We start from the raw sequence: 19,805 nt of genomic DNA, 5'->3' as shown, positions 1-19,805 counted from the left end.
CTATCATCGACTAGTCTACCAGTGATAGGTAACGATCATTGGTTGTTCACACACTCGTTTGCTATTATGTATATTACTTAGTGATAGGTAATACTAGCAGTTAGATCGGGAAGCAAAAATGGCTCAAATGACGACGATGTAAGCGGGTGTCTACTAGGTTTGTGTAACAGTCCATGCCTACTGCTAATAGATATTGTCCGCTTTGGCCCATTACGTATCGTCGTCAGACTCACGGTTATAAAACACGTTTGTTAGAGAGACGTTCACTAGCAGTTAGAGAGACATTCACAAGAAGTGTTAATGCTTTCGTGAAAAATTTAGACGTTCTTAGCGTGTGATACAATTACGACGAGACTCGTTATCCGAACAAGTGGTACCAGACCGATGCTCTAAATTGCTTCAAAATTATAATATTAAAAATAAAAATTAAAACTTTACACCAAAAAATACGGTGCCATTACTATTATAAAGTAGATTGTCACATGATAGGGTTACCATTTGATCAAAGGGTGATAGAACCACCACGAAGCCAAAGCTTCTTTTCCATTTTTCAAAATCCCAATTTTGTCCTTTTCCACTACCCTACAAAACTGACGACATTTACCCGCCCTTTTAAAAACAGCCACCCTTTCAGGGGCATAAAAGTCAATTCACTCCATCTCAACCGTTTTAATCAAAATCTTTCTCCCACCTTCCATTCCCACGCGCCATTACCGTCCTTTTAAAACACTCGCTTTTAAATTACAAATTTAGCCTTTTTATTTTTAAAATTTTTAAATTTGTGAAAAATTATAAAAGTGTTTCCATTTTGTATTAATGATTATTAAGAGAAATAAAAAAAATTTAGAACTTCATTTGACGGTTATTAAAAACGGTCATACAACTTTAGGATGTTTATATGACCCAAGAACCCAATGAACTCGAACTACCTGACTCAAAACCATGTTGGGTTGGGATGAATTTTTAGAAAACCGAAAAATTGGGTCGATTTACAAGTTGACAGGTCAACTCGACCAACTAAAAAATAGAGTTACAATCCAATCTTATTTTTAAGATTATTATAAAAATTAAGAATGTTTGAAGTGAATTGTGACAGGTAAATATTTGATATTTATTTATTAATATAACAATTACTTGGTGATGGTGGCGAGTAGTTAATATTTTCATACGCGCGAGAGTGGGAATTGTAATGCTCTACGATCTCTCTCTCTCTCTCTCGCTCTGTTCTTCCCGCGGCCATTAAATGTTCCTTCTCACTGCTCATCCTCTCTGCTTTACAAGTCCGCAACAGCTATGAGTTAGAGAGAGAGAGTTCAGCTAACGACTTTGAACACAGAGAGGGAGAGGGAGAGAGAGAGAGAGAGGGTTAAAGCAGCCATTAATGCAGAGCTCAACCACCCATTTCTAGGGCAATATTAGTACACAAAGAGGTAAACGAAGCACCGGATTCTCCAATGTTAGAGTCTTCTCTTCAAGCATTACATTGTCCATTTCCAACTCTCTCTCTGTTTTCTTTCTCTTGTTGAGCTCATAGATCTCGGCTCTCCATGTGGAACACGGAGGAGAACGTGTTCATTCGGACGGAGTCGTTTAGGGAGCAGGAAGAAGACGAGGAGGCGCTCCGGTGGGCTGCGCTCGAAAGGCTGCCTACATATTCGCGTGTTCGTAAAGGCATTTTCAAGAACATTGTTGGAGATACCAAGGAGGTTGATGTTAGTGAACTTGAGGCTCAGGAGCAGAAACTTCTTATTGATCGATTGGTTAGCTCGGTTGATGATGATCCGGAGATGTTCTTTCAACGAATGCGACGGCGTTTTCATGCGTAACTCTAATTCCGCTTCTCTGTTAATTTCTGATTATTCATGTATTTGCTGCTCTCTCTTTGGCGAACTTTTTTTGGTTCTTGACGACCTTTTGGATTATAGCTCAGTTTTGCTCCTTATTAAAATTGATAAGCCAAATGGCGTATGATTACTAGTTAGAATGTTCTTTGTTTGCTTCACGGAGCTGTTTTTTCCACGAATTTTTACCTATTAGATGTTCGAGATCGTGTTAATTCGAGGGCCCATAGATCAATTCTTTTTCCCGCTGAATTTTGCTTTATCATTGGCTTGTGAAACTGTAACTTTCATGATTATGTTACTACTGTGATCACTAAATTTGTTAACATTCTCTCACTTTGTTCTTCGCAGAGTTGATTTAGAGTTCCCAAAGATTGAGGTTAGATTTGAACATTTGACTGTAGAGTCGTTTGTTCACGTTGGAACCAGAGCTCTGCCGACTATTCCCAATTTCATGTGCAATATGACAGAGGTAAGTCATTTTTTGTTGATCAATTTCATGAACAAATGTCTTTGAAATCTGTTCTTTTGAATGTTAATTAATTCTTGTACATTGTGCTAGGCACTTCTTAGGCAACTGAAAATTTACAGAGGTCAGAGAAGCAAGTTGACAATTTTAGACGATATCAGTGGAATTATAAGACCTTCCAAGTAAATTTTCTTGTTCTATCCATAATACAGGTTGAATCTTTGGTTAAGCTTCTAGTTCTAATGTGACAAGATCATGAACTCTTTTGTAGAATGACTTTGTTATTGGGTCCCCCAAGCTCTGGAAAGACAACTCTTCTTCAAGCCCTTGCTGGTCGCATTGGAAGTGATTTGCAGGTACTGAATAATTGAAAATTTTCATTTGACTGCAAGATCATGAGCTTGCATGTCCTGTTGCATTCTGCTGAAGTAACATCTAAGCCTAACTTCTCCATTGTTTTTAAAACTATTTGTTCTTAATTCATTGGTCAGCAATCAGGGAGAATAACATATAATGGGCATGGCTTCAATGAGTTTGTTCCTCAGAGGACAGCAGCTTATGTTAGTCAGCAGGACCGACATATTGCAGAAATAACTGTTAGAGAAACTCTCGATTTCGCAGGGCGTTGCCAAGGCGTCGGGTTCAAATATGGTAAGCAATGAAACACCTTTCCCTGTGACAGCTACTACTTCTTTTAATACATAGTTTCTGTGGAGGATCGTTGGGAGGGAATCACACGTTGCCTAATTTAGAGGATGATAATAGGTTTATAAGTAAGGAATACATCTTCATTGGTACGAGGCCTTTTGGGGAAGCATGAAAGCTTATGCTGACAATATCATACCATTATTGAGATTCGTGATTCCTAATAATTTAAACGGTGCAGATATGCTCGTGGAACTGGCAAGGAGGGAAAAGATTGCAGGGATAAAACCTGATGAAGATCTTGATATATTTATGAAGGTACATGATACTTCATTTATATTTTTCCTTTTATCTTCTTCTGTTACTATCTGTTTTTAATTGCTCTACTTTTCTCTCTAGTCATTGGCTCTAGGGGGTCAAGAGACAAGCCTTGTGGTGGAGTACATTATGAAGGTACATCCAAGATGCTTTTTGATTCAATGCAGAATATTAAATTTTATCGGGATGTCGACATTTTCATCAACATTTTCACATGTTCATGAGTTTGACACCGACATTTTTACTATGCCATATAAACATGTCACTTACTATATCATGAAGTCATTGCACCATACCTGAAGTATTGATATCTGCGAAGATTTTAGGACTGGATGTATGTGCTGACACATTGGTAGGAGATGAAATGCTGAAAGGGATTTCTGGAGGACAAAAGAAGCGTCTTACGACTGGTTTGTTTCCACCCACCGATGAATATATTAATATGAGTAATGATGATGACAATATTAATATGAATATTGATGATGACAATGTGTGAGTTCAGGCGAATTACTAATTGGTCCTGCAAGAGTTCTATTCATGGACGAGATATCAACTGGACTTGATAGTTCAACCACCTATCAAATTATCAAATATCTTAGGCATTCTACCTGTGCACTTGATTCAACCACCGTAGTTTCTCTGCTGCAGCCTGCTCCTGAGACCTATGAGTTATTTGATGATGTTATACTTCTCTGTGAAGGCCAGATTATATACCAGGGACCCAGAGAAGCTGTCCTTCATTTCTTTGCATGTATGGGATTCACCTGTCCCAACAGAAAGAATGTTGCGGACTTTTTGCAAGAAGTAAGCAGTATACATATTGAACTGTAAATTCCCACTACTTTTTTGCTGATTTTGTTTTTACTACTCAACGATGACGGTAGGTTATATCAAAGAAGGATCAAGAGCAGTATTGGGCAGTTCCTGATCGTCCTTACCAATTTATCCCCGCAGCAAAGTTTGCCAAAGCTTTTCGTTTGTATGACATTGGGAAGAATTTGTCAGAAGAACTGGAAGTTCCTTTTGATAGACGATATAACCATCCAGCTTCCTTGTCATCTTCTCAATATGGAGTAAAGAGGCGTGATCTTCTTAAGACCAGCTTTTCATTGCTAAGGCTATTAATGAAACGAAACTCATTCATCTACGTTTTTAAATTTATTCAGGTAATAATGAACCGGTTCTTTTTGGATTTATATGTCGAGGATTGTTTGGAGGGAGTCCCACATTGGCTAATTTAGTAGAGGAACCCAGGAATAATGTCTCCATTGGTATGAGGAGGGAGTCCCACATTGGCTAATTTAGTGGAAGATCATGGATTTATAAGCGAGGAATACTATCTCCATTGGTATGAAGAAGAAAATACTATCTCCATTGCAGTTGTTACTATAAACCCATGATCTTCCACTTGCGAAGGTGGGACTCCTTCCCAACCATCCTCAACAAAAACAACTTCCAACTTATTGAACCATTCTAAACTTATCTGTAATGTTGTCCTCATTGTTTCTATTGTGCAGTTACTATTGGTTGCGCTGATTACAATGAGTGTTTTTTTCCGGACAACAATGGATCATGACACAATTGATGACGGAGGAATTTATCTTGGGGCACTCTACTTTTCTACTGTCATCATTCTTTTTAATGGATTTACAGAGGTCTCAATGCTAGTGGCCAAACTCCCTGTACTTTACAAGCATAGGGATTTGCACTTTTATCCAAGCTGGGGTTATACTCTTCCTGCTTGGATCTTGAGTATTCCAGTTTCTCTCATGGAATCTGGTATCTGGGTTGCTGTCACGTATTATGTGATTGGATATGATCCTGCTATCACTAGGTAAGTGGTTAAAATTGAGTATTCCTTTTGAATTTGGTGAGAGAGATGATGATAACTATGTTGACATGGATGGATTCTGAATATGCAGATTCTTGCGACAATTTTTGTTGTTCTTTTCTCTGCATCAAATGTCTATAGCACTCTTTCGCCTCATGGGATCATTGGGCCGTAACATGATCGTTGCCAATACCTTTGGATCATTTACTATGTTGGTTGTTATGGCTTTGGGAGGATATATTATTTCAAGAGGTTGATAGTTCATATTTTCTATGTCAATGTATTAACCCATGAAGCGTGCATGAATCACATCTGTTCCTTCGTTCTAACAGATCGCATACCAAAATGGTGGATATGGGGTTTCTGGTGGTCTCCTTTGATGTACGCCCAAAATGCTGCATCTGTTAATGAGTTTCTTGGGCACTCTTGGGATAAGGTAATATTCTCGCTTCTACAACTGTTAAATATCCACGATGCACATCTGTTTTAGTTATGTTGAACTGGTTTTTTTTTTCTCTATTCATTGGATAGAGCGACGGGAAGAACACAAGGATGTCACTAGGAGTATCTTTACTTAAAGCACGCAGCCTTTTTACTGAGAGCTATTGGTATTGGATCGGTGTTGGTGCTTTGCTGGGATATACAGTGATCCTCAACACGCTATTCACATTCTTCCTGGCATACCTTAAACGTAAGCAATCAATTATAACTTTATTATATTATTCTATTTCTTGCACTATGTTAGCACAAGAGGTGTAACAGTTCAAGCCTACCGCTAGCATATATTGTCAGCTTTGGCTCGTTACGTATTGCCGTCAGCCTCACGATGTTTAAAATGCGTCTGTTAGGGAAAAATTTCTACACCCTTATAAGGAATGCTTTGTTCTTGTTTGGATTGTGAGATCCCACATCGGTTGGAGAGGAGAACAAAACATTCCTACATTGGAGAGGAGAACAAAACATTCCTTATAAGAGTGTAGAAACATTTCCCTAGCTATAATGGCCCAGGCCCACCACTAGTAGATATTGTCTTCTTTGGGCTTTCCCTTTCGGGGTTCTCCTCAAGGCTTGAAAACGCGTCTCTTACGGAAAGGTTTCCACACCCTTATAAGGGGTGTTTCGTTCTCCTCCCCAACCAATGTGGGATATCACACTAACAGACGAGTTTTAAAGCCTTGCAGGAAAGCCTTTTAGGAAAAATTCGAAAGAGGACAATATCTTGTTAGAGTAAATTGGTTTCTAAACTAATGTTTACTGATTTGTTGCTTCACCCTTTTTTTCCACAGCTTTGGGTAAAAGCCAAGCTGTAGTCTCCAAGGAAGAACTACAAGAGAGAGAGAAAAGAAGGAAAGGAGAAACTACTGTTACTGAGTTGAGACATTATTTGCAGAATTCGGGGCCATTGAATGGTTTGAATCTGATTAACCTGTTTGAAAAACGTAGTATAGTTTTCCTTAGCCAGTCATCAAGTGCTGTCAATGTCAAACTAATTTTATAATTTCACCATCTCAACAATTTGGCAGGAAAGTATTTTAAACAGAGAGGGATGGTACTTCCCTTCCAACAACTTTCTATGTCTTTCAGCAATATTAATTACTACGTTGACGTTCCCGTGGTGAGATTTGAATCCATTTCTTTATTTTGGGTATTTCTTGTTTGTTTCTTATCTGATCTGAAGTATTACTTCAGGAGCTGAATCAACAAGGGGTAACAGAAGACAGATTGCAACTTTTGGTTAATGTTAGTGGATCGTTCAGACCAGGTGTGCTTACAGCACTACTAGGCGTCAGTGGAGCTGGGAAAACCACCCTTATGGATGTATTAGCTGGTAGAAAAACTGGTGGAGTCATTGAAGGAAGCATACATATATCTGGCTATCCCAAAAAGCAGGAGACATTTGCTAGAGTTTCTGGTTACTGTGAACAAACAGATATTCACTCCCCATGTTTGACCATTATGGAATCACTTCTCTTCTCTGCTTGGCTGCGATTACCTTCAGATGTTGACTTGGAAACGCAGAGGGTAAAACTCGATTGATGATCAACTTTAAAGTAATTACCGTGTGTGTAATTAACATAAACTGATCAACGATAGTTTATTTTTGTGCAGGCTTTTGTTGATGAGGTGATGGAACTTGTTGAGCTTACTCCACTCGCTGGAGCTTTAGTTGGTCTACCGGGTGTTGATGGTTTATCAACAGAACAAAGGAAAAGATTAACAATAGCTGTTGAACTTGTAGCGAACCCATCCATAGTGTTCATGGATGAACCAACATCAGGGCTGGATGCTAGGTCTGCTGCCATTGTCATGCGGACAGTGAGGAACATTGTCAATACAGGACGTACAATAGTATGCACAATCCATCAGCCCAGCATAGATATCTTTGAATCCTTTGACGAGGTAATTTCCATTTTTCTTATGCTTCTGCTTGAAGACTTCTTTTGCCTCCATCCACTATTTGTTTGTTAGGAATAACGACTTTCCACAATGGTACGATATTGTCCACTTTGACCATTAGCTCTTGCGGCTTTGCTTTGGGCTTCCCCAAAAGACCTCATACCAATGGAGATGTATTCCTTACTTGTAAACGCATGATCATTTCCTAAATTAGCTAATGTGGGACTTCCTCCCAACAATCCTCACCTCGAACAAAGTATACTACAGAGCCTTCCCTGAGGCCTATGGAGCCCTTGAACAGCCTCCCCTTAATCGAGGCTCGACTCCTTCTCAGGAGTCCTCAAACAAAGTACACTCTTTGTTCGACACCTGAGTCACTTTTGGCTACACCTTCGAGACTCACAACTTATTTCTTCGACATTTGAGGATTCTATTGACATGGCTAAGTTAAGGGCATGACTCTGATATCATGTTAGGAATAACAACTCTTCACAATGGTATGATATTGTCCACTTTGAGCCTAAGCTCTCATGCTCTCATGGCTTTGCTTTGGGCTTCCCAAAAGGCCTCATACCAATAGAGATGTATTCCTTACTTATAGACCCATGATCATTCCCTAAATTAGCCAACGTGGAAGTCCCTCCCAACGATCCTCAACATTGTTACAAAACGAAGTTCTTTTTAATGATGACATTTTATGCTTCTGCAGCTTTTATTAATGAAGCGTGGAGGAGAACTCATTTATGCTGGTCCATTAGGGCCCAAATCTCGTGAACTAATCAAGTACTTTGAGGTAAAATCATTTATAGACGCATCTCAACCAACTGCTGCTAGATATTTTTAGCTACACAAATCCTCAGATGCCTCAGTGTATATTATTCAGGCTGTTGAAGGAGTGCCAAAGATCAAATTGGGGTATAATCCAGCTGCATGGATGCTTGAAGTTACATCTGCAGTTGAAGAAAGTCGCCTTGGGGTGGATTTTGCTGAAATTTACCGGAGATCAACGCTATTCCAGTATGCATCAGTTCATTCTTTTAACTTCCTTTAAAAATTTTTATATACCTTTTCTTTAACTAACCAGGTTCACTTTTTCTTCAGACGCAATCTAGACTTGATCGAAACCTTGAGCAGGCCAATGGGTAACTCAAAAGAACTGAGCTTCCCAACAAAGTTTTCTCAGTCACCTTTTAATCAGTTCTTAGCTTGCCTATGGAAACAGAATTTGTCTTACTGGCGTAACCCACAGTATACAGCAGTAAAATTCTTTTACACTGTTATTATCTCATTGATGCTTGGAACAATATGTTGGAGATTTGGTGCCAAAAGGTTTCTTTTACTCTGAATTCGACTTTCTTGCTTATCTTGCGATGAACTTGAAGTCCTAAATGGTTATAATCTTTATCTTTTCACAGAGAGACCCAACAAGACTTATTTAATGCCATGGGATCCCTCTATGCTGCTGTTCTTTTCATTGGAATCACCAATGCCACTGCCGTTCAACCAGTTGTTTCAATTGAGCGATTTGTCTCATATCGAGAAAGGGCTGCTGGATTGTATTCTGCATTACCATTTGCATTTGCTCAGGTACTCCTCTTGATGTTTTATGCGTACCTTATGGTAACTGAGTTCCTGAAAGTTTCCTAATGCATTATGTTTTGTAGGTGGCTATCGAGTTCCCTTATGTGTTTGCACAGACACTTATTTACTGCTCCATTTTCTACTCCATGGCTGCATTTGACTGGACAACTTTGAAGTTTATTTGGTATATTTTCTTTATGTATTTTACCTTGCTATACTTCACGTTCTACGGAATGATGACAACAGCTATCACACCAAACCATAATGTGGGTGCCATCGTTGCTGCTCCCTTTTATATGCTTTGGAACCTCTTCAGTGGCTTCATGATTCCTCATAAGGTAATACTGTAATAGCTTTGTTGTAATATAGTCTTCTACACTCAATATAAAGTGATAAAGTAATATGTATATAATACAAATATATGATAAGTTAATATTGTGTGTGTATATATATAAAGTGAGGTGGAGTGGGGATTTGGATGGGGTAGGGGACAGAGACAAGGAATATACTCCCGCCCCTGGCCCATTTCGCTAACGGAAAGAAATCTTTGTCGTTTTCCTCCCCAGTCGATATGAGATCTCACAATCCACCCCCTTTCGAGGCCCGGTGTCCTCGTTGGCACTCGTTCCTCTCTCTAGTCGATGTGGGATCTCACAATCCACTCTCCTTCTGGGTCTAGTGTTCTCATTAGCACACCGCACAGTGTCCATCCCCCCCTCCCCTCGGGCTTAGTGTTCTCACTTGGACACCGCTCGATGTCCACCCCCTTTGGGGCTTAGCGTCTTTGTCGGCACTCGTTCCTTTCTCCAATCGATGTGAGATTTCACAATCCACCCTCCTTTGAGGTCCAGCGTCCTCGCTGGTCGTCCGATGTCTGGCTCTGATATCATTTGTACAGCCCAAACCCACACACAGTAGATATTGTCCTCTTTGGGTTTTCTCTTTTGGGCTTCCTCTCAAGGTTTTTAAAATGCGTCTGCTAGAAAGTTCCACACCCTTATAAAGAATGCTTCATTCTCCTCCCTAACCGATGTGGGATCTCACAATCCACCCCCTTTAGAGCCCAGCGTTCTCGTTGGCACTCATTCCCTTCTCCAATCGGTGTCGTTCTCCTCTCCAATCAATGTGGGTTCTCACAATCCACCCTCTTTCAGGGACCAGCGTCCTCGCTGGCACTCGTTCCTCTCCCCAATTGATGTGGGATTGGCGCATGAGTGAAATAGACATATTTACTTATAGGAAAAAGAAAAAAAAAAAAAATCACAACATGGTCTCACTTCTATTCTCTTCATTCTTATATTGATTTTGAGCTGACCTAAAGTTGGCTACTTGCAGAGGATCCCAATATGGTGGAGATGGTATTATTGGGCTAATCCTGTGGCATGGAGTTTATATGGACTCCAAGTATCACAATATGGCGATGACAATAAACTGGTAAAGCTATCCGATGGAATTCATTCGATAGCGATACACGACGTTCTGAAGCACGTTTTCGGGTTTAGACATGACTTCCTAGGTGTAGCTGCCATCATGGTATTCGGTTTCTGCTTGTTTTTTGCCACTATCTTTGCTTTTGCAATAAAATCCTTCAACTTCCAAAGGAGATGAGAGGTTAGTTTGATTTTGATTATAAACAAATTCTTGAAGTTATAAACAATGCAATGACAAAGGTTATAGATTCTGTATAGTAAGTATATGTTTCTTACAGATCACTCATTGTATACTTCTACCTCGGATTTTTCTACATAGAAAGTAATAATATGTTCCTTCTCTTCCCTTTCATCGTCTTCATTTGTTGCAGCCTACATGAAATGAAACAGAAAAATGAAGAACCATTCAAGCATAGCTCAAGAATTTCACGTGAGATTCAAACATAGATTTCTTTTCGGTTTGGGTTGAGTTGAATTTTTAAAAAAATTGAAAATTCAGTTAGATTAATGAGTTACATGTTTTGGTCGGGTCAACCCAATCAACTTGAAAGGAGGTTACAACCCGGCCCAACTCGGCCTAATACTACTCTTAAAAATATTAAGAATATTTAATGTTTGTAACTGATTTTAGTGATGCATTGTTGTTTGATATTTGAACTTTATAAGATTTTAGTTATGAATGTAATTGTGGGTATGACTTATGTGTTAGAGGTTAGATTATGCACCCACTATCTGGAATGTATGTCGTAGTATGGACATGGAAGAGTCCGACGTTCGAGTGAACTCGAATGGATGAATGTTCGTGATGTCCCGTTAAGATAGTTGACACATGGGCTGGGGTGCAATACTGACACACCCGTGTCATTTGGTACTGTCCTTGAAAACCCTTTTTCAAAGGAAGATGGTTTTCCCACTCTTCCCGTGATGCTCGCCCACGCTATGACACATGCATGTGCCACAGGGTAGCTCGTTTAGCCCACAGGGCCTTGGAGTGGTGGAGAGCCAACATCATGCCTTCTCCTATAGTACATTTTGCGGCATTTCCAATTCTTAAGTAGATGTCTTTTCGACAAGCAGACATACCGCCTCGTGCATAGTCCGTTGAGTATTTGTTTGACACCAAATTTGGTGAGATTTCATCTTTCATGTCAACGGACTTAATTCTCGAACCGCATGCTGAAACTCGTATCAAAACTCCGATTTCTAAGGTTATGGACCAGAGCCTACCCAATCCTCTTCGAGCTTGTCTTCGACACTCGTGTCGTCTTGTTCTCTCGAACTTTGCGTCTATCTCGACCTATCTTCAATGCACACTCTTAGTATGTTGGATGATGCACCCTTCTCCTCGGCCACATAATGCACCATCCTCTTGTATCTGTCTTGACATGTGGAGCTCACCATACTTTCTCTACGTGAAGTTGTAAACACTACTTGGATGGCTCGGGTCACCCATCCAAAATGGGTCCAAAAAAGTTTCTCAAAACCAATAAGTAACACCCTTAGTTAGAAATCCTTAAATTTTAGGGTAAAAAAACACCCACTTTAGTTGAGAGAATTAGCAAATTTAGCCCAACAATAACTCTACTTGTATTGGGTTAAAGGAGAGCGTGAGGATGGGAAAAAAACAGAGCGTTGTATTTGTTTCTTCTTCTTCATCTTCTTCCTTTGATCTCACTATGACAGTTTATATATAGTTTCCAAATACTGTCCTCTGCTACTCGCCGCCATTACTGCTCTCCTCTGTTTCTTCTTCCTCCTCACTCATAGCTTCTCGCCGGAAAACCATTGTTTTGTCTCTGTAATTCGACAATGGCGTCTGCAATTTCTCTTTGCTCTGTTTTTGTTGTTGTTCTTGTTCTGACTCAGTGGGTCAACTCGGAGCCGACTCAGGACAAACAGGCCCTTCTCGATTTCCTCTCTAAAGCTCCTCACGCCAATCGGCATCAATGGAATACCTCCAATTCCGTCTGTAATTGGATCGGCGTTCAGTGTAATTCCAATCAGTCGTTTGTTTATTCCCTCCGTTTGCCCGGCGCTGGCCTCGTCGGTACGATTCCGGCCAACACGATTGGCAAATTGACTCAGCTTCGAGTTCTCAGCCTTCGCTCTAATCTTCTCTCCGGCAAGATCCCGTCGGATTTTTCTAATTTGGTAATGCTGCAGAATCTGTATCTTCAGGATAATGCATTCGCCGGCGAGTTTCCGCCCAGTTTGACTCGTTTGACTCGGTTGACTCGGCTGGATTTGTCGTCGAATAACTTTTCCGGTGCGATTCCGGCGGCCGTCGACAATCTGACCCACTTGACGGGGATTTTCTTGCAGAACAATGGGTTCTCCGGTTCAATCCCGAGAATCTCGGCGGTTAATTTAACAAACTTCAACGTCTCTAACAACAAACTCAACGGCTCGATTCCAAAACCGTTAGTGAAATTCCCAACCTCCTCCTTCGCCGGAAATCTAAATCTCTGCGGCGGACCACTCCCCTCCTGCAACCCATCCACCTCTCCAGCACCACCGCCACAAAACCCACCAGCCGTCACTGTCGGGAAACCAAAAAACCGGTCCACAGCTGCCATAATCGGGATCATCATCGGCGGTGTCTTCGCCGCAATTCTCCTCCTCCTCTGTATCCGGCGCCGCTTCCACCATCCAGCGAAGTTCCGGAAGCCATCGGCGGCGGCGAGAGCAATCTCGATAGTGGAGGCCGGGACGTCGTCGTCGAAATACGACATTACCGGAGGGTCGGTGGAGGCGGCGGAGAGGAACAAGCTGACGTTCTTCGAAGGGGGAAATTACAATTTCGATTTGGAGGATTTGTTGAGGGCTTCGGCGGAGGTGCTGGGGAAAGGAGACGTGGGAACGTCGTATAAGGCGGTGCTGGAAGAAGGGACGACGGTGGTGGTGAAGCGGCTGAAGGATGTGGCGGCGACGAAGACGGAATTCGAGATTCAAATGGAAGCTTTGGGGAAGATTAAACATCAAAATGTGGTTCCTCTTCGAGCTTTTTACTTCTCCAATGATGAGAAATTGCTGGTTTTTGATTATATCTCCACCGGAAATTTGTCGGCGAGCCTTCACGGTTAGTACCTCTTCCTTCAACTTAATTATACCAATTATATAATTTTAAAAATAATCTATGTCTAGATTACTGATCTTTTGAGTCATATACTGTTCGTGATCGCTACACTCTTCCGTACTTCTGATAGTTTAGTTGTGCTTTTAGAGCTTTATCCTCGACTTCGTGCTGAATTGGAACATATTGATGCTTAACTTGTACTAGCTCAAGTCTACCACTAGCAAATGTTGTCATTAGGCTTTTCCTTCTGTGTTTCTCTCTAAATTTTAAAATGCGTCTGTTAGGGAGAGGTTTACTTCTGCGTTTCCTTCTAGGTTTTAAAACGCGTCTGTTAGGGAGAGGTTTTCATACACTTATAAACGGTGTTTTGTTTCTCCTCCCTAACCAAGGTGGGATATCACAATCCTACGTTTCCATACCCTTATAAAGACGGTTTCGTTCTCCCCTCAATTGATGTGGGATATTACAATCCACCTGGGTGTAAGGGTGTTTCGTTCTCCTCCCTAACCGACGTGGGATATCACAATCTATTGTTTTCACACTCTTATAAATGATGTTTTGTTCTCCTCCCCAACCGACATGGGATGTCACAATCCACCCTCCTTCAGGGCTCAGCGTCTTCCCTAACAGTCGTTCTCCTCTCCAATCGATATGGGACCCCCAATCCTCCCCCTTCGAGGTCTAGCGTCCTTGCTAGCACACCGTCTCGTGTTCACCCCCTTCGAGGCTCAGCCTCCTCGCTGACACATCACCTGATGTCTAGTTCTGATACCATTTGTAAAAGTCCAAATCCACGATTAGCACATATTGTCCTTGCTTCCCCTCAAAGTTTTTGAAACTAGTGAGAAATTTGCACAGATTACTGAGTGTTTTGTTTTCCTCTCGAACAGATGTGGAATACTCGTTTGGTTCATTGGGTTAACGTTAAATTTGCATGGTACAGGTAGCAGAGTCTCCGGCAGGACACCATTAGATTGGGATTCAAGAATGAAAATAGCTCTAAGCGTGGGCAGGGGACTTGCCCATCTCCACCTCCCCTGCAATCTGGTTCACGGCAACATTAAATCCTCCAACGTCCTTCTCCGGCCACACCACGACGCCTGCATCACCGACTTCGGCCTCAACCCATTCTTCACCACCGCCACGCCGCCGAATCGTCTCACTGGTTACCGAGCGCCGGAGGTCCTGGAAACCCGAAAAGTCACCTTCAAATCCGACGTTTACAGCTACGGCGTCCTGCTCCTCGAGCTCTTGACCGGTAAAGCCCCCAACCAACAGTCTCTCGGCGAAGACGGCATCGACCTTCCTCGGTGGGTTGAGTCCGTCGTCCGGGAGGAATGGACGGCGGAGGTTTTCGACGTTGAATTGATGCGATTCCACAACATTGAAGAAGAGATGGTTCCGTTGCTTCAAGTTGCAATGTCTTGCGTTTCCACCGTCCCCGATCAACGACCGACAATGTCGAAAGTTGTACGGATGATCGAAGATATGAACAAAAGTGAGACCGATGACGGGTTGCGCCTGTCTTCCGATGACCTCTCTAAAGGCTCTGATGTTAACATGTCGTCGGCTGAATAACTCCTTCATAGAAAAGGAAAAGGGAAAAACTTAAAAAGAGTGTTCCTTCAAATTGTGTATTAAAATGGTGAGAATGTTTGGACTACAATTAGATGGTGTGAAATTATCTTATTTATAATCAAATAAATTACAACATATGAAAATAGCAAATTAAAAAAATATAAAAAAAAAAACTATATATATATATATATATATATATATATATATATATATATATATATATATATATATATATATGGTAAACTAATAATATTTTCGGAGTATGAGTTTTTTCTCCCTTATTTTCGGAATATATTTGATATATTTTATGTGATTTTGAGGATTAGGTTGATAGAATATTTAAAAATTGTCAACATTAATGAAAATTGGACTTTCAAATTCAGAAAAGTTGCTTTCAAGTTTTAGGGCTTCTAAAGAGGGTTTAGGTTGCGAGGTCTTATAGACATGAGTTCATACTTTTTTTTCTTCCTTATTTTACGCTTAGAACAATTTTTAGTGGATTTGAAATGATACTAAGATGAGAAAACAACTTTTTTGAACGAGTTAATGACCCTCGTCTCAAATAGGAAAAAAAGTGCAATGGTGGTACACCTATAGAAAATGACTCGAAAATGGCCCGAAAATGAAAGTGTTTAAGTTTTGTTGTTTTACTAAACGTATGTGTCAAATGCATCAAATTTGAATGTTCATTACAGTTTCGTTGAAAAATATTGAAATAAACTTAGTTTTTTCACCTAAGTAATTAAATGTCTCCATTAGGGTCTTCTCGATAAGGTTAAGGTTGTGAAGTCTTATAGACCTGAGTACATGCTTTTTTTTCTTCTTCATTTTAGGCTTAGAACAATCTTTAATGGACTTGGTATGATACTAAAACGAGAAGATAACTTTTCTGAACGAGTTAATGACCCTTGTCTCAAAGAGAAAAAAAGGTGCAATGGTACACCTATGGAAAATGACTCGAAAATGGCCCGTAAACGAAAGTGTTTAAGTTTATTTTTTTACTGAACGTATGTGTCAAATTCATCAAATTTGAACGTTCCTTAGATGTTTGGACATATAGATGTTACCGTGTGTCACATCAAATGATTCATTGGATTTAAATTTGGGTTAATTTTGATCGTCCAAACAAGGCCTTAGCAAAACTTAGCTCCCGAGTCAAGCTCAATCTCTAGCAGACATTGTTTGTTCTAAAATGTCGTCCATATCGAGAAGCTTAACTCTTCGCAAGTCGTCAACTCTAGTCAAGACTTTTCGATCTAAATAGAGCTATTGATTATAGCAAATTTATAATTTTTTTTATCTCGAAAAATCGATAAATTAGAAGAGATATTAATCGACGAACGAATCTTCGGACCTAGGAGTGACGGATTTTGATGGAGTCTTGCAGATTGAAGCCCGACCAACCTTACCTAACAAGTTAGTTATGTTCGGTGGTTAGGAACCTTAACATTATTCTCGTACATAAAAAATTGCACATTTTAATTGAAACGTGGGCTCTCATGGTCGGCCATCAAAATCCAAGCCCAGGCCCATGGTTTCTGGCCCATAAGTCTCATCTATTTGATTGGCCCAACCCATTTGTGGGCTTTTGAGTAGTAGGCATCATAGAGTGGTGAAAAATATTGGGAAAAAAAAAATGAGACATATTGGCTAACATATAAAAGTTGGAACACCAATCCATTTGAAGAATGACGTTTGAAATTGACGACGTATAATCAACAAACTCGAGCGTCGAGAGAGAACGACTACCAAACAAGTACTAAATGACCTAGAAAGTTTTTAAAAATTATAGGAAAATAGTTTGAGAAAGAACTTTCGGGACGTGTTTTTCACTGAAACGATATGTTAATGTGAGATCTCACGTCGGTAGAAGAAGGAAACGAAACATTCATTATAAGGGTATGTAAACCTCTCTTTAGAAGACGCGTTTTAAAAATTATGAGGCTGACGACGATATGTAACAGACTAAAGTGGACAATATCTACTAGTAGTGGGCTTGAACGGTTACAAATGGTATCAGAGACAGACATCGGGCGGTGTGCTAGCGAGGACGTGGGCCTCAAAGAGAGTGGATTATAAGGTCCCATATTGGTTGAACTTTAACATCTTTTACTATGAATTTGAAAAATGTTGATCGTGACTTAGCTTTTTCATTCACTGTTTTCATTTATACGTTTAGGGTTTTCACTCACTGTTTTCACCCATTTATTTCAAAGTATTATATTTACGGCTAATCGTATTAAATCTTTTAAAATTTAAGCTCGTTTGTTGTAGCGTTAGAATGTCGCATCGTATGGAGCTTAGATCCGATACTATCTTTGATGCATTTTCACCGAGAGGAAAAGGAAAATAAAAAATAAAAAAGGGTTTTTATTTTATTTTATTTTATTTTTTATTAGCTTCCCACGCATGAATTCTTCATCCTTTTGCAATTGAGATCACTTAGAGGCCGACCAAAGTGATTCTAATTCCATTCTCCACTTCTCTTAGCTAATTGTTCTTTAGATGCCATTTTCAAAAACATGTTTTGGTCAACTTCCCTTAACCTAATATGGAACCATTCATATGGTTGTTAAAAGCATCGAACTTTTTATTTATTTATGATAGCTACGCGAAACAAAACCGTTCACTTTGAAATAAAAAATTTATTCTACGTTCAAATTGACCTAAATAATAATATTTTGTTCAAATTGCAATCATTAGGGTTTGTTTTTCTCTTTCGGTAGCTTGCATTTCTCCTCGATCCATTAGAACTAGCTAGCAATCGTAAAGGCGTGTAATGACCTAGATTCACCGCTAACAGATGGGCTTTCTCTTTCGGGCTTCCCCTCAAGGCTTTAAAACGCGTCTCCTAGGGGAAGGTTTCCACTCCCTTATAAAGGGTGTTTTGTTCTCCTCCCCAACCAATGTAGGACATCAAAATCCACCCCCCTTCGGGGCCCAGCGTCCTTACTGGCACACCGCTTCGTGTCTATCCCCCTTCGGGGAACAACGAGAAGGCTGGCACATCGTCTGGTGTCTGACTCTAATACCATTTGTAACGACCCAGATCCACCGCTAGCAGCTATTGTCCTCTTTAAGTTTTTCCTTTCAAGCTTCCCCTCAAGGCTTGAAAACGTATCTGCTAGGGGAAGGTTTCCACTCCTTTATAAAGGGTGTTTTGTTCTTCTCCCCAACCAATGTGGGACATCACAAGGCGTGTCAACCAAAGTTCCATACTGATTAGCGCAAAAAATGTCCGTTTTCGTTTTAGTTCAACAACATACAGAGTGGAGAGATTTTATTTTTTTAACGTTGTTGAGAGTATATGTATGAGATACCACATCAGTTGGAGAGGAGAACAAAACATTTTATAACAGACGCCTTTTAAAACTGTGAGGTTGACGTCCATACGTAACAGGCCAAAGAGGACAATATATGCTAGCGGAAGGCTTGAGCTGTTACAATATCCCTCAATCAGTTGAGTTATACTTAAATTAACAAAAATGTCCATACCAATAGATTTTTCAAATCCAACTTTGAAAACGAATCGTCTTGAAAGAGAGGGTATCTTCAGAAATACGAACACTAGTGATATACGGGTGTCAGTGTCATCTGTTCATGTCGTAAGGTATTAGGTTAAATCCCACGAGCAAAACCCACCAACCAAATCAAAGCAAGTTTCGATCCGAGCTAAGCTAGTAGTAGTTGAACATATATATTCTTGACCAAAGTAGATAATATCATAACGATACAAAAGAATCGATGTCATAGCATAACATTTAGGATCCGAAGAACGAACGAACGAATCTCCGATTAATCAAAAGCCAAGGATTTAGAGATATTATCTTTTTTGCATAACACAAATGGGTTTTAACATCAAGTATTGGTAAAGAGCAATAAATGATTCTAATGGAGAGGGCATTATAGGCCACAAGTGTTGCCATCGATGGCTTTTGTCAAAGCTTAAGAATATTTCATATAATCCATTGAATAAGGGTTTGAATTTCTGAGCTTTGGGTTTATCAAATTGCAATAAGGTATAATTTTACAGTAAAAAATTAGGTTAAGAATAATAGAATCTCACTTTTCTTTCATCTGTATATCTTCTTTAACTTTAATGATAAGTATCTACCACTACTTAAGCATATTTTTATTTATATTTGTATACATTTAAGTATAAAGTATAAAAAGAAAAATATATTTTTTATAATACTTAAATAAGAATCTCTTAACTTTCCAACCAAAGCTTAGCTAAAAGTCTCAATTGGGAAAGGGAATAAGTTTTTTTTTTTTTTTTTTTTTTTACCCACTTGTTTTTACCCATCTAAATAAATAGAATATTACGGGTTTTTGTAGATTGGGTCGAGTCGAGTCGAGTTGAGACATTTTTTAGACTCAGTCCAGTTGTTCGGATGGTATATTTTTTAATTCAAACAACTCTTATTAAATAATGAACTAAACCCGACCCACCGTAAATTTTTGGGTTGGGTTGATTCATGGTCAGGTTAATAGGTTCAGGTTAGGGAATAGAATTAAAAGGTGAAGAACTGACTTAAACTTAGTACTTATGAAATCGATAGGTTAGAGCTCACCGAATACCAAAATTATTGTAAGCTGAGCTTATGGACTTGTAAGCCCTCGAGGTAAGGCGAAAAGG

The 19,805-nt window shown here is 39.8% G+C and overlaps 2 protein-coding genes across 3 annotated transcripts; both read left to right on the top strand.

Moving 5' to 3' along the window:
• The first annotated feature begins 1,438 nt into the window (after positions 1-1,438).
• Positions 1,439-11,133, top strand: LOC111799106 (ABC transporter G family member 32). 2 transcript variants are annotated; one of them, XM_023682511.2, is made up of 24 exons: positions 1,439-1,822; positions 2,193-2,313; positions 2,404-2,492; positions 2,582-2,666; positions 2,802-2,961; positions 3,197-3,273; positions 3,355-3,408; positions 3,593-3,683; positions 3,776-4,077; positions 4,158-4,439; positions 4,791-5,107; positions 5,196-5,356; positions 5,437-5,540; positions 5,636-5,795; positions 6,391-6,513; positions 6,628-6,719; positions 6,794-7,126; positions 7,214-7,504; positions 8,211-8,294; positions 8,385-8,518; positions 8,603-8,830; positions 8,917-9,088; positions 9,166-9,420; positions 10,418-10,869. In XM_023682511.2, exons 1-24 carry the CDS (start codon positions 1,548-1,550, stop codon positions 10,688-10,690), a joined length of 4,263 nt encoding a protein of 1,420 aa, XP_023538279.2. In that variant the 5' UTR covers positions 1,439-1,547; the 3' UTR covers positions 10,691-10,869. The 2 variants fall into 2 exon arrangements, with proteins under 2 accessions (XP_023538279.2, XP_086981394.1); XM_087125268.1 differs by lacking the exons at positions 1,439-1,822; positions 2,193-2,313; positions 2,404-2,492; positions 2,582-2,666 and adding an exon at positions 10,884-11,133 and having other exon boundaries at positions 2,788-2,961; positions 10,418-10,693.
• A 65-nt stretch (positions 11,134-11,198) lies between these two features.
• Positions 11,199-15,180, top strand: LOC111798279 (putative inactive receptor kinase At2g26730). Its single transcript, XM_023681331.2, has 2 exons — positions 11,199-13,591; positions 14,532-15,180. Exons 1-2 carry the CDS (start codon positions 12,322-12,324, stop codon positions 15,164-15,166), a joined length of 1,905 nt encoding a protein of 634 aa, XP_023537099.2. The 5' UTR covers positions 11,199-12,321; the 3' UTR covers positions 15,167-15,180.
• The last annotated feature ends 4,625 nt before the right edge of the window (positions 15,181-19,805 follow it).

The sequence above is a fragment of the Cucurbita pepo genome, chromosome 7, assembly GCF_057944985.1.
Source record: "Cucurbita pepo subsp. pepo isolate OVF chromosome 7, ASM5794498v1, whole genome shotgun sequence".
Taxonomy (NCBI): domain Eukaryota; kingdom Viridiplantae; phylum Streptophyta; class Magnoliopsida; order Cucurbitales; family Cucurbitaceae; genus Cucurbita; species Cucurbita pepo.
Note: the sequence above shows the minus strand (reverse complement) of the source record. Positions and strands in the feature narration are given on the sequence as shown.